This window comes from Heterodontus francisci, chromosome 12 (assembly GCF_036365525.1).
Source record: "Heterodontus francisci isolate sHetFra1 chromosome 12, sHetFra1.hap1, whole genome shotgun sequence".
NCBI lineage: Eukaryota > Metazoa > Chordata > Chondrichthyes > Heterodontiformes > Heterodontidae > Heterodontus > Heterodontus francisci.
This window is the reverse complement of record NC_090382.1, coordinates 64,017,553-64,030,677: the sequence shown is the minus strand read 5'-3', so window position 1 is coordinate 64,030,677 and position 13,125 is coordinate 64,017,553. Positions and strand designations below refer to the sequence as shown.

At 42.0% G+C, this 13,125-nt stretch overlaps 1 protein-coding gene across 1 annotated transcript in view; it reads left to right on the top strand.

The window, feature by feature from the left end:
* The window catches only part of LOC137375885 (protein phosphatase 3 catalytic subunit alpha-like), a 567,998-nt gene that overhangs the window by 494,348 nt on the left and 60,525 nt on the right, over window positions 1-13,125 (top strand). The window contains exons 11-12 of the mRNA XM_068043519.1: window positions 7,987-8,112; window positions 12,824-12,901. Of these exons, the coding sequence (XP_067899620.1) occupies window positions 7,987-8,112; window positions 12,824-12,901 (204 nt within the window). The remainder of the gene's footprint in view (window positions 1-7,986; window positions 8,113-12,823; window positions 12,902-13,125) is intronic.

The window sequence follows — 13,125 nt, the reverse complement described above, 5'->3', positions numbered from 1 at the left end:
CTTAACTCAGCCATGGCATGAGCATCTAGCTTCCGGATTTCCTGACCGATCACAGGGTGTGGGCAGGATGAGGACTTGCAGCTGTCAATTGAAGGATCTCTGTTTAAAATATGGGTCAGAATGGCTCCTTTGCAGGTCTCATGCCAAGCATACAGTAACCAAGTGAAGGAGGCATAATGTGAGAAGGCTGCCCCAACCACCTCCCCGCCACCGCCAGTTCTCTGATGCTTCCCCAGAGGTCATGTTGCAGGCTGTGCGGGCCCGAAGAGAAGTATCATTCCTCATGGATGGGAGATGAGGCCGCCTCTCAAATGAAGCAGGTGTGACTAGAAATGGTTGATGAAGTGAGCAGTAGGTGTGTGGTGCCTTGCAGCTGGATTCAGTGCCATAGGGGGTTCAATGATCTCATGAGGGAAGGAAAGGTGAGTGGCATCCCACCTTCAAGTGCCAACCTCCACGCTCTGAATTCCCAAGTATTCTCCTGCTCAGCACACCTCAGAAATATACATCTTGCAACTCCACTCACTGCTCTCTCTCGAGGCACCTCCATGAAAGAGTGACCACTTGCATGGAGAATCAGACATGCAGGCAACAGAGTACCTGCTTGCCCTGACCAATGACCTGTACGCTCAGTCTGCTACTTTAAATAGGATAGAGGAAAGCCTTGCCTTGACCATTCAGCACCTCGCAAAGTGCAGCTCTTGGCTAGCCAGGAAGTACAGGTGGGCCATGAGAGGGAAAATAGAGAAAGGGGACATGGAAATGGCACTATTACTTCTCGTCCCTTGCGCCCTCCACCCTGCAATGTCCAGTCATCTCCATGTTGCCTCCCACCTTTCAAATGGCCACCAGCCTTGAGGAGAAGGTATGCCCAGAGTAGAAGACGACCAAAGGCTGTGAATGAGAAGAAGGGGTTATTGACCGGGAATGATTTGTGTTTTTGGCGGTGGGCAGCATTGGTATGCCATATGGATTCACATGCTCATCTTACCTGATCCTTATATGTATGAGTCCGTCACAGCCTTCTCTGGCAGCTGGTGTTCAGCTGCAGGCACATTAGCCCCATCAAGCTCCTTGTCATCTTGTTCCTCCTGCTGATGCTCCTCCTCTGAGGATACAGAGCAGTCATCATATGCCTCCTCTTGCAGCTCCAATGCACTTTGCAGTGTTATATTCTGCAAGGCCCAGCAGACCACTACCACATTGAACACCCTTGATGCTAAATACTGAAGGGAGCCCCAGATCTATCCAGGCACCTGAATCACATCATCAGCTCCCCAAGACTTGCTCTATGACTGCACTTGTGCTTAGGTGGCTCTGGTTGTATCATTCCTGCTGCAGTGGTAAGGCTGCTCACTCATACCATCAGGCACGTCCAAGGAGCCATCCGCTGAATCTGTTTGGACCTGCGAAGATCTGTGGGAGATGTAGCTGGTGCATTAAGATGGCATCATATCAGCTTCGAGAATATCTTGAACAGCCATGCATGAAAGGCTTCTGGTGATTGCATATCAGCTGAACACTGATGGTGTGGAATCCTTTTCTATTGACAAATAGTGCTGGTTAATCTGAAAGTGTCATGATTGCCATATGTGTACAGTTTATGACCATCACTCCTGACTGTAAACCTCTGTACCGCCACTTCGCATCCTGCAGGTGGGTTAAGACATACTGAGGGATGTTGGTGGAAAAGTCTGGGATGGTGGATGAGAGGTATGATTCCATGACAGGCTGTTGTTTCATCTGAATTATTTTGTCAGAATTACAATACATTCGCCTTGTAAGGTCTGCAACTTAGCTGTTTCATCACTGAATCACTCAAAAAGAATCTATTCCAGCTGTCTTCTCATTTTTGTTGATATATGGAGTAATTTTGTATAAAAATTGATTAGTGGTCACATCGTTAGGGTACTTGCAGGGAATTATTACTGAGTCCAATCATGTGAGAAGCTGAATTAACACAGTTATTAAGCCAGAATGCATCAGCAATCTCATTTCAACTGTGTCTATGTATAACGGCACAGAATTTGCTGTCAAAAGGGTGGCGAAGCTAATGGCACTCACTGTTATTTATGCACAAATGATACAGTAACTTCTGGAGCATGAGTAGATGTGTGGTTAAATGCAGAAATCCAAAAGTTGCTGTCTAAGATGCGCAGCTCCACCATTAGCTTCACCATTGAAATGCATTGAATGGCATGAAGTTGCTGTATTGGCATGGCAGATACAAACTAAAGTCTTGTCTTTTTTCATCCAAGCACGTGATACATTTTAATTACTGTCAAACAACCTCTCTGGAACTGATAATTAACTTTTACAAATATGGAGTCTCATTCCTTCGGATTTCAATTATTGTATGAGATTTTAAAATGTAATTTTTTTTAACTTTTTCTTTCTGTTTCTTTTTTCTCTCTCTTAATATAATTCTTCTTTTCCCCTCATCATTTATCTTTCTGTACTTGATTTGGCATTGAATATACCCACTCGAATTTATACTTCCTTCTCAGTCTTTGCACTGATAATTTCACAGTTGTTCAATTTGATTGGATAAGGAGATGCACAGTTGCTTGCCCTGTCCACTGAGACACCAGATGCTGTGATGTTATCAGCTCGTACTTTCAGCAACTTGACATAAAAATGTTTTAAAATCTAAACATGTAAGAGCAAGTCTAACTAATGGCAAAAGTGTTAGATGCTCTACGGTAGCAAATTGTGTCCTATCAATTCATCAGCTTTGGATTGTACAACCCGATAGGTCCTCACCACGGTTCTCAAGAATTGCATAAGTGCTTTTCATATAAACAAAATAATAAAACTAGAAACCAATTCCTAAATATGTTTAATTTCAACTTAATTTCATCAATCTGGTCACTGTTGGGAATAAAGCATAAAACATTCCACAGAGTGAAGGAGAAAATCTAATGAATAGTATAACTTATTCTTTGAAAATACTTTTCAAAATTATACAGATAGAAAATGTTGGAAACACTTCCTGATTAATTAATTATGAACCAAGAATTCTAATTGTAATGTAGCACTGAAAATGGACTAGCAGTTTTACAGGCTTCATATGATTCATCACATCTCTTTGTAAAGCTCTCAGTTGTAACACTAACAATATTGTAACGGTCAGTGGATATTTGATTCCCAACTTTTCCTTGTTACGTTTTATGCTATGTGAATTTTACAACACTGTACACTTATAATGACAAATATACAGCTCCCAAAGACTATGGGCTGGATTTTATGCTCTCCGTGTGGCGAGTTTGAAGGTGGGGAGAACATTTAATCGGGTGGGATGGTGACGGGTAGGGACCTTGCCAGCTTCCCGCCTCTACCCCAGTTAAGTCTGTGGTGGGAAGGCCCATGGACGGCCTTGCTGTACCGCTACCAATTGAGCGCCTTAAGTGGAGAATTAATGCCCAATTAACTCCGTTTTGTTCTTACATCTCCATGCGTGCCCCCCCCCCCCCCCCCCCCACCCCAACTCCAACCCTTCTCTGTCTCTGTACTTGCTTCAATCCTGTTATATCTGTAACATTTTACAGTTCAGACAAAAGGTCATCAATCTAAAACATTCTCTCTCCACAGATTCTAGCTGACCAGCTGAGTATTTCCAGCATTTCCTGTTTTTGTTCTGATTCCCAGCATCCACAGTCCACCTCAGTCACATTACTCCTGAAATTTCTATACTCAAAGGAATACAAGCCAGGTTTTTGCAAACTAACCTCTTAATTTAAATATCTAAGCCCCAGTATCATTTTGGTGAAACTGCACCACCCCCTCTCCAAAGCCAGTATCTTCTTCCTGCGGAGCAGTGCCGAAAACTGAACACAGTGCTGAAGTTGGGGTCTGACCAAGGATCCATAAAACTGAAGAATAAGTTTTTTCCCATACGTAATTCAGCCCCTTGTGTTTTATGACTGTCTACTAGCTTTAACTGATTTGTGTACTTAGACTACCAAATCCCTTTGTTCCCAGTTTCGCACCATATAGAGAATATTCTGATTTATTTTTCTTAGGCCCAGACTGTTATGTAAGTGAAGAGTTACTGGAAGAAGTGATGTTGCGTCACACATGACCAGAGAGTTGTGGGTGTAGCCCGACAGAGTAAAACATGTGTAGGTGTGCTCCTGTAGTAGCTGTGTGTATACATATTCCAGTTTAAGTTACAATAAAAAACCATGTATTCTTCAGATATTACTTGTATTCCTGTGAATCTTACAATAGTTCACACACCAAAGGAATGAGTAATATTACACAAACTGGATGACTTCACACTTGCCATATTAGACTGTTATATTTATTTCTGTACCTGATTCTTGATAACCACTAACACTGGTGGATCATTTTGAACTGATGACATTAGTTTTTTAAATCACGGTTATTAAAAATAAAATAACTTTATACAAAGCATAAATTGAGATGCACACCCTCAGCAAGAATACGAGCAAAATAATTTAGTGTATTTTAAATGACTAACATAAGAACTCCTTTTAAGTTCGCTTATGTACTTTGACATTTTGCTCTGCAGTACTCATCCATCACAAAATGGAAATATGTATTTTTTGGGAACATAACTAATAGCACAGCTTCTACATGATCTCACTAATATTATTACATTTGAAAATGTGTAACATTTTATTAAAGTGGGCATCAGACAGGCCTATCAAGAGGAATTTTGGGTCCCAGTAATATCACCTCCATTGGGGCCCAACTCTATATGCCAAGCTTTATTGCCAGTGAGTTTAATTTCATTATTTGCCATAGATTATAACTGAATGAAATTTAGGAAATAATTATTCGTAATTTTCATAATTTAAAACAGAAAAGTATAGGGTTTGTTCAGATAGTAACTGAAAATATAAAATTCTGCATGCTATATTACATTTGTGGATTCACGGGTAGCTTTCCAAATGAGCTTGGTGTATTCTGCTGAATTTTTATCACATAACAAGTTATATAATACAACTTATAATATTGTTTATTCTGTTTTGAAGAGTTTCACCTAATAGTAAGCCTATTTTTCAGTCATAGACATTCAGCTTCTGAAACAGTATATAAAAGTAAACAATAGCAAATATAAAATTGGTGAAAACATATGTGTTTATTTGTTATTAAAGGATATTAATAGTGATTTTCAGCTGGAATGTAATCCTTTAATAAAGTTGAATTAGTGTCATGGTCCTGTAGTTTTTTTTCTCTCTGGGAAATATGTGGTGTGTCTTTAAGGCTGGAAAAGGAGCTGTACTGCTTTAAGAACCAGCAAGCCTCCACCAAGGAGTTAAAAAGAAAATGCATTTTGGTTGCCGTGGGATACAAGCATATGGAGAGGGAAGCAACCAGCTTCAAAGAATGCATCCTGGTTACTCACAACAGCCATTCGGAGACTGCAATTCAAAGGGAGCATTCTCGTTACCTTGGATACAGCCACTTGGACTAAGCATCAGCCAATACATTTGTTACAATTCAATGTTGAACTGGCTTTTTAGTTGGAGACAGTTTGTTCTAAGAGAGAACACAGACAGATAGCTGTTGTTAGCACCTGAAAAAAGAGCTGTCAGCCATTTAAGCTGAAGGAAGAGAATTTAGACTGTGATAATCTTTTATCCCTCAAAAACTCTAAAATCAAATTGATTCATTTAAAAAGTGTTTGCAAGTCGTTAATTGTTGAAATTCGCTGAAGGAAGGAAAGCATCACTTACTGCTGGAATTAGACTACAGACTGTTCTACTGTTGAAGGAACCTTTTTCCCCATAGGATGGCTGTGAGGACTTCAAGCAATATTAGACTGTAAATTTGCAAGGACTCTAATTTTTTCTATTTTAAATGTTGTTTATATCTTCATAGTGTTTAAGAATTTAGTTTTTTTAATTAAACAGTTAATTGTTGATTTAAAGACACCTGGTTCGGTTAGCCTCATTCGGGGATTAATAGATATTACAATTTGGCTGGCTCTTTCTTTAATTTAGAAAGTTTTAAATGATATATTAGACGATCTGTGGAGGGGCGGGATTGAATTTCTCCCACCACAATCAGAATCGTATATTTTGTTTGGGGGCTTTGACTGGAGCGGTTGGTCGTAACATTAGTCACTAGTCACATGAAATGCATTCGCAGAATAGCTATGTCCTTGACATTTTGCTGTGTGATACAGACAGCTGAATGCTTACCATCTTCATCTGAAATTTCTCTCTCTACTATTTTTAGCAGAGACGTTTAAGCCATTTATTTTGAATAGATTAATGCCTCCACCAAAAGATCTTTAGCTGAACCTGTCAGGTGTTACTACACTCATAATCCATGGCATATTTAGAGGATATTCATTTACATATTCTTGAAATAATTTGTGGAAATTGTTATACAACACTATTTTAGAGTATTTTGCTCTCATTTTTCCTTCCTTTATTTAGTACTTCTGGTATATTAGGCTAAACACCTTCTGTGACCAAGGCAACGATCAGATAATCTATTTCCATAGCTTTGCCTATGGAGACATTTGTCAGTGCCAATGGTGATGACTTTTCCTCTGATTTTCATTGTTCCATGGAGATGTTCTGAACAGACAGATCATGTACTTCTCCACAAAGCTGTTGAGCTGTGATCAGTGGCCCAGATGAGAAGGGCAGAACTTGCATCCCACCATTCAATACACCATGTAGAGCATCACTATTGCTTACATTAATCAAAACTTTGAAAAGATGGTCTCATTAATAATTTTGCTCAAAAATCTACACACACTGCCATATTTATGATTTAATTGTTTAGAGCAATCATTGGTCATACACTTAAAGCATCTGATAAATATGAAGCAGTTATCAATAAGACAAACGATGGGCATGGTAGCATTGTGGTTCTGTTACTGAACTAGTAATTCAGAGGAATAAAATCAAAATACTGCAGATGATGGAAATCTGAAATAAAAACAAGAAATGCTGGAACTACTCAACAGGTCTGGCAGCATCTGTGGAGAGAGAAACAGTGTTTCTGATGAAAAGTCACTGACCTGAAACGTTAACTGTGCTTCTCTCTCCACAGATGCTGCCAGACCTGCTGAGTAGTTCTAGCATTTCTTGTTTTTATTATTTAATTTATTATTATTAGAGTAATTCAGGGGTTTGGACTAATGACTTGGCGACATGTATTCAAATCTGACCATGGCAGCTGGGAACTTTAAATTCAGTACATTAAATAAATCTGGAATTTAAAAAAGCGAGTATCAGTAATGGTGACCATAACACTACCGGATTGTAGTAAAAACCCATCTGTTTTACTAATATCCTTTAGCGAAGGAAATCTTCCATCCTTACCTGGTCTGGCCTACATGTGACAGCAATGTGGTTGACTCTTAACTGCCCTCTGAAATGGCCTAGCAAGCCACTCAGTTGTCTTAAGGGCAGTTAGGGATGGGCAATAAATGCTGGCCTTGCCAGCGATGCCCACATCCTGTGAATGAATAAGTTATGAAGTACTGGATTTGATCTTGCGGACATTGGATTACAATTCAAAACAAGTTATAATGGCATCATGCAGATCAATGGTAAGGTCAGTTCTGGAATATGGAGTGCATTTTGGCTACCTCACTTAAAAAAGGATTCAGATGTATTACAAAGAACTCCTGGAAGCATGGAAGAGGTGATTCTAAACTTATTTTCACTGAAGGAAAGCAAACTGAGAGAACAATGATGCTAGATTTAAAGTAACAAAAGGTATTGACGTTTAACTTGAACAATCAGCATAGAGGACACAGGTACAAAATTAACCAGCCTTAAACAAGTTTATACTTCAAAAGTTCTTCACTGACTGTGAAACACTTTGAAGGTTCTTGAAAACTTTTAAATAAATGTTTATTACTTAATTAACTGCAAGATTAGTCCTACAAAAATTAGCATAAGGAAGTTATTTTCAGTTGCTCTTATGGTACTTACAGAAGTGGCTGGTTGTGTGCTAAACTGTTTGTCACTATTTCACTCTACTTCATTCTAGCTGCAGTATTGAAGTATGAGAACAACGTTATGAACATTCGGCAGTTCAACTGTTCTCCCCATCCTTACTGGCTACCAAATTTTATGGATGTCTTTACTTGGTCCTTGCCTTTTGTTGGTGAGAAAGGTATGTGAATAGAATTGTAATATTTCAGTTTGACAAAATCTGACAATTTTTAAGACTCCCATACAGTTATGATAATTTACAATGTCAAATTAGTCTATAAATTACATGGAATAAAATTCTTATCATTTAAACTTTGCTTTGGATTAATCAAAATTATATAAATTAGTTATGTAACCCATTCTTCTAAGTCTTAGGGATGGATTTTATTCCGGCAACAGGGATCACAGCGGCGGGCTGGAAGGCAGTGGATATACACTGCTTTGGCCCTCTGTCGGACCCCTGTTGCTATCACATGACAGACACCCAATTAACAGCCCACCATTGGGGACACTGTTCCTTTTAGGGAAGAGCTGCCGCCTCCAGAGCTGCTGGAAGCTCTGCAGTACCAGCAGCGTCACTGGGAGCAGTGGCCACTGCCGGTACTTCAGGTGACCCTGCGGCCACTGCCAGTACTGCAAGAGATCCTGCAGAGAAGAGTTCAGAGATCCTGGGAGAGGTAAGTGGGCTCGGGGTCACCAGGGTCAGTCAGGCAGGCACCGGCGACAGGGTGCATGGTTGGGTGGGTTGTTGAGGGTTGGGGTGGGTTCTTCCCACGTGGGGCAGCGATCACCGCCAGTGTGGCCCTCCACGGGCACTGGATTGCCCCCAAAAGAGGGATTCCTCCCCCCTCACAACCCTGCCAGAAGGCTGCGAGGCTTTACCTGGTGGCTGTCCGTGCAGTGGCAGGCCACTCCGTCTTCAATTAAATTGAAGCGGAGGTGGGAAGAGCCCTTAAGTGGCCATTATTTGGCCATTAAGGGCCTCAGTTGGCCTGGGGTAGGAAGGCAGTCCTCAACCTTCCCGTCCCGGACAAAATGGCAGGGGGCCCCAGCACCATTAGGAATGGCCATTTTGTTGGCCCTCCCGCTTCCATGCCCATCTCCAAGGGGAGCACAATAAAAAAATTCCAGTGTTCTCATCATTTTAAAAAAATTGTTAGTCTGAAAATAAAATATTTTGCAACAGTTTAATGTGGAACTTAACCACACTAACTGGCCATGGGAGTGCAAGAAAGCAGGAAAATCATACCTATTCATGTAGGTAATTGTGATGTCTTACTTTTTAGTGGAGTATAAAAGACACTTGAGCAAAACTTTAGAGTTTACAGCTCCCAATCTGTAATCAGTCACATACCATAGAAAATGTTTTTATCATCCAGCAGCATAGAAATCACTGTAGCATTGAATGCTTGATCTTTTACATTAGTCTACATCTTTGGAAACACCAGTTTATGTGGTAGGAGCCTATTTCACATATCAGGCTGAATTTTGTGCCGACGGCAGAGCTCCCGGCGCTGGGCCGAAAAGGTGGGGGACCGCCGTCTCGACCATTTGGAGCTCCCCCCCCGCCCCAACGGCGCGATTCTATGCCGTTAATTACCTGGACAATTAACAGCCTAGTGCCGGGATCCCTGTCCCTTTAAAGACAGGGATCCCGCCTCCAAGAGCTGCCAGCCAATCGCAGGGCCAGCAGGTCAGTATCGGCAGTTCCACTGGGAGCAGTGACCACTGCCAGTACTGCAGAGGCCTTGGGCCCAGGCCCAGCGCTGGAGACCTGAACCTCAGGTAAGTGAGGCAGGGTGACAGGGGCCAGTCTGGCAGGCACCAGCGAGGGTTGGGGGAGGATGGGCGTTTTGTGCAGGGGGAGGAGTTTCCAGGAAGTGATTTGTTTGAATATGGTGGCCCTCCGTGGGCCACAGATTGCCCACGGAGGAGGACTTCACCCGTGCTCCCCCCCCCCCCCCCCCCCCACCCTCAAGCCGCAGGGAGGTTGCCTTATTTTACTAGGTGACCTCCCCACATGGCAGACGCCACCTCTCCACCCCCGCCCCCCAACTCCGGCCACAGGCTTAATCCTAATGATGGGGGGAAGAGGCCCTTAAAAGGCAGTTAATAGGCCTCTTACGGACCTTAAGTGGTCTCTGGGCAGGAAGGCCACCTTTCTCCTGTCTTGCCCCGACAAAATTGCATTGTGACAAGAAGTCAATGGGCCCTCCGCCCGCCACCTCCCATTACAATTCTATGGGAACCCCCTCCACCTCCAAACCCATCCTTGGGGGTGGGGATGAGGGGGTCCAATAAGTTCAGCCCATCAACTCAGGAAAGATGTTTTCTCTGATCTATTGTCATGGTTCTGACTTTTTACTTCGGGACTCATTTCCTCTAGTTTTGTATTCACAAGCTTCGTGAAACAATATGAGATGTGCCCCCTTCCACCTTAAAGATAAATTGATATGAGTCACTATTTCAAACACTCAAAGGGAAAACTACCTGAAATTTGAGGGGATTGTTAAGTTTTCATCAAATTAAACTGATTCAAAGCAGTCTAGGTGGTTCTGCTCATTGCTGTATGTCAAGGAAGAAAGTTTTTGGAAACAAAATTGTATAATAATATGATAATTACTGGGATACTCCACTTAGGATGCAGGCTGGAAAAACGAATACTATGCCAGCAAATGGGACTTTTTCTGAAAGCATTTTCTTAGTTGAATTGGAGTAAATCATCTGGGCGCATTCACTGAAATATATCAATCTGGTATCACAGAATCGTTACAGCACAGAAGGAGGCCATTCGGCTCATCGTGTCCACACCAGCTCTCTGAAAGAGCAATTCCCTAAGTTCCATTCCCCTGCCTTCTCCCCATAACCCTGCGCATTCTTCCTTTTCATATAACTGTCTAATTCCCTTTTGAAAGCTTCAATTGAATCTGCCTCCACCACGTTCTCAGGCAGCGCATTCCACACCTCAACCACTCGCTACATGAAAAAGTTTTTCCTCATGTCACTTTTGCTTCTCTTACCAAATACTTTAAATCTGTGCCTTATTGTTCTCGATTCTTTCACGAGTGGGAACAGTTTCTCTCTATCTGCGTATTCACGTACATGCTAGTGAAAGTCAGAAAGGTATTGATGAGAATAGTAAACACTGTGTCTCCTGACAATGCAGAGCATGGGCGGAGTGATTGCCGACCTTTATCAATCCGTGCGTCCGAACATTTGCCAGCCTCTCAGCATGAATCCGCGCATGCGCGCGCTGATGTCAATGACATCACAAGTAAGAACATCACATTCTAACGTCACCATGCACCGCGTGGGCAGGCAGGCGGTGGATGAGTGAGAGGCCAACTGGGGTGGGGATGGGAGGGAGCCAAGCAGCCAACAGGGTGAGGGGGGGTGGAACTGAGTGTCCAACTGGGGGTAGGGACCAAATGGTCAACCAGTGGAGCGGGGGTGGGGAAGCGAGCGGTGAGGGGGGAGCAGCATGGGGGAGTGGTTAGGGGGGATGGAGTGAGTGGCGAAGAGGGGGTGGCTTGAGGAGGGAGCGGCAAATCGGGTAGTGAGCAGTGAGCCGGTGGAAGTGGCGTGGGGGAGCGAGCACTGAACAGTCGGGAGTGGTGGGCTGGAGCAGTGAACACTCGGGAGTGATGGGAGGAAACAGCGAGCAGACGGGTGTGCAAGGGTGTAGGGTAGAGAAGTGTCAACTAAAACGCACTTGCGGGAGGGAGCAGGAACTGAATATGGTAATTGAAGCAGTGATTGTGGGAGAGAGCGAGGAGGAGAAAGCGGTGATTGAAGCGATGATTGCAGGAGGGAGCGGGGAAGAGAAAGCAGTGATTGTTTATTACTAAGATTGCCAGTTTATAGTTTTTATTATGTTAGTGTAGTTTTATTAATTTGCTAATTATTTGTTAGAATAAGGTAAAGCATGTTGAAAAGCAGACTTAAATTAGAATCTGTTGTCATCAAGGTCCTGGGTTATGCCATCACCATGGAAACAGAAGAAGCTTATTCCTCAGGCTAAATGGAAAATACATGATTGGATGGATTTTTCTGTATTTCTGGTTTCTGGGGTATATCCTAGGAAGTTTGGGTCATTCTCACTGTAGTAGGCTGGGAGGGATGTTGATCCTTCACGTGTAAATGCCTATGCAATTAGGAGGAATGAGGAATGGACGATGCCTACAACTCAAAGCTCAATGATAATGGGTATTATACTGCTCAATTTCATTTTGTAAACTACTGCTCAATACTGTAATGCATTAAGTCTCACTTGTTTTAATAAAATCATAACTGTTACCAATATGGAGTCAGCTTTGAACTATTGAACAGACAGTCCTATGGAACTTCAAAGTTTTCTTACAAACTGGCTTCGAACTGCAACGTAAGAGTGCTATCAAATGAGCCAAGCTATACAGATTTTGATTGATATTTATATCTACAGTAGAGTTGATGACTATACGGACTAACATGACCATTAACTTCAAGGGATTTATTAATACTACTGTTTGTGTCTTATTAGGATTTGTCTCCCACTGATCACACAACCACAACACAGGCAATAGCACCCAATAAGATTAAAAACATTAATCTTTTACATTTTCTGGTAGAAATTTCTTTCTTTCTTCCATAATCTTTATTTTCACTTCTTTGGACCATTTGCAGTTCCCCAGACAATATAATAGGTTGGTTGACTTTTGATGCAACCACTCAGAAGTGCAGAAGAACAGCCTGGAGTGACACACCACATCTTTCCCTCTCTCTCTGATTCTCATCTGGCCTCATTAGCACCTTCTCCAAAAGAGAAGTTGTCACCAAGACTCACTGTATGAGGCTCAAAGTTAGTTCATGATATTTTGTTCTGAAATTTGCATTTCACTCTTTCCTTGTTTCAGTGACAGAGATGTTGGTGAATGTTCTAAATATCTGCTCTGATGATGAACTCATGACAGATGGAGATGAGATATTTGATGGTAGGAGTATTTTTTTTTAAGTTACATTATTGAATAGTTAAGAAAAAGAGCCGTTTACATGTGGCTGATACTTTGAATGGCTGTGAAGACCTATGCATGAATCTGTTTTAGAACAACAGCATTCTTTATGTAACACTTTTAACATAGAAAAATACCCCAGCCACTTAATGTAAGTGTGATCAGCCAAAAATGGATACAGAGCCAAAGAAGGAGATTATAGGAAG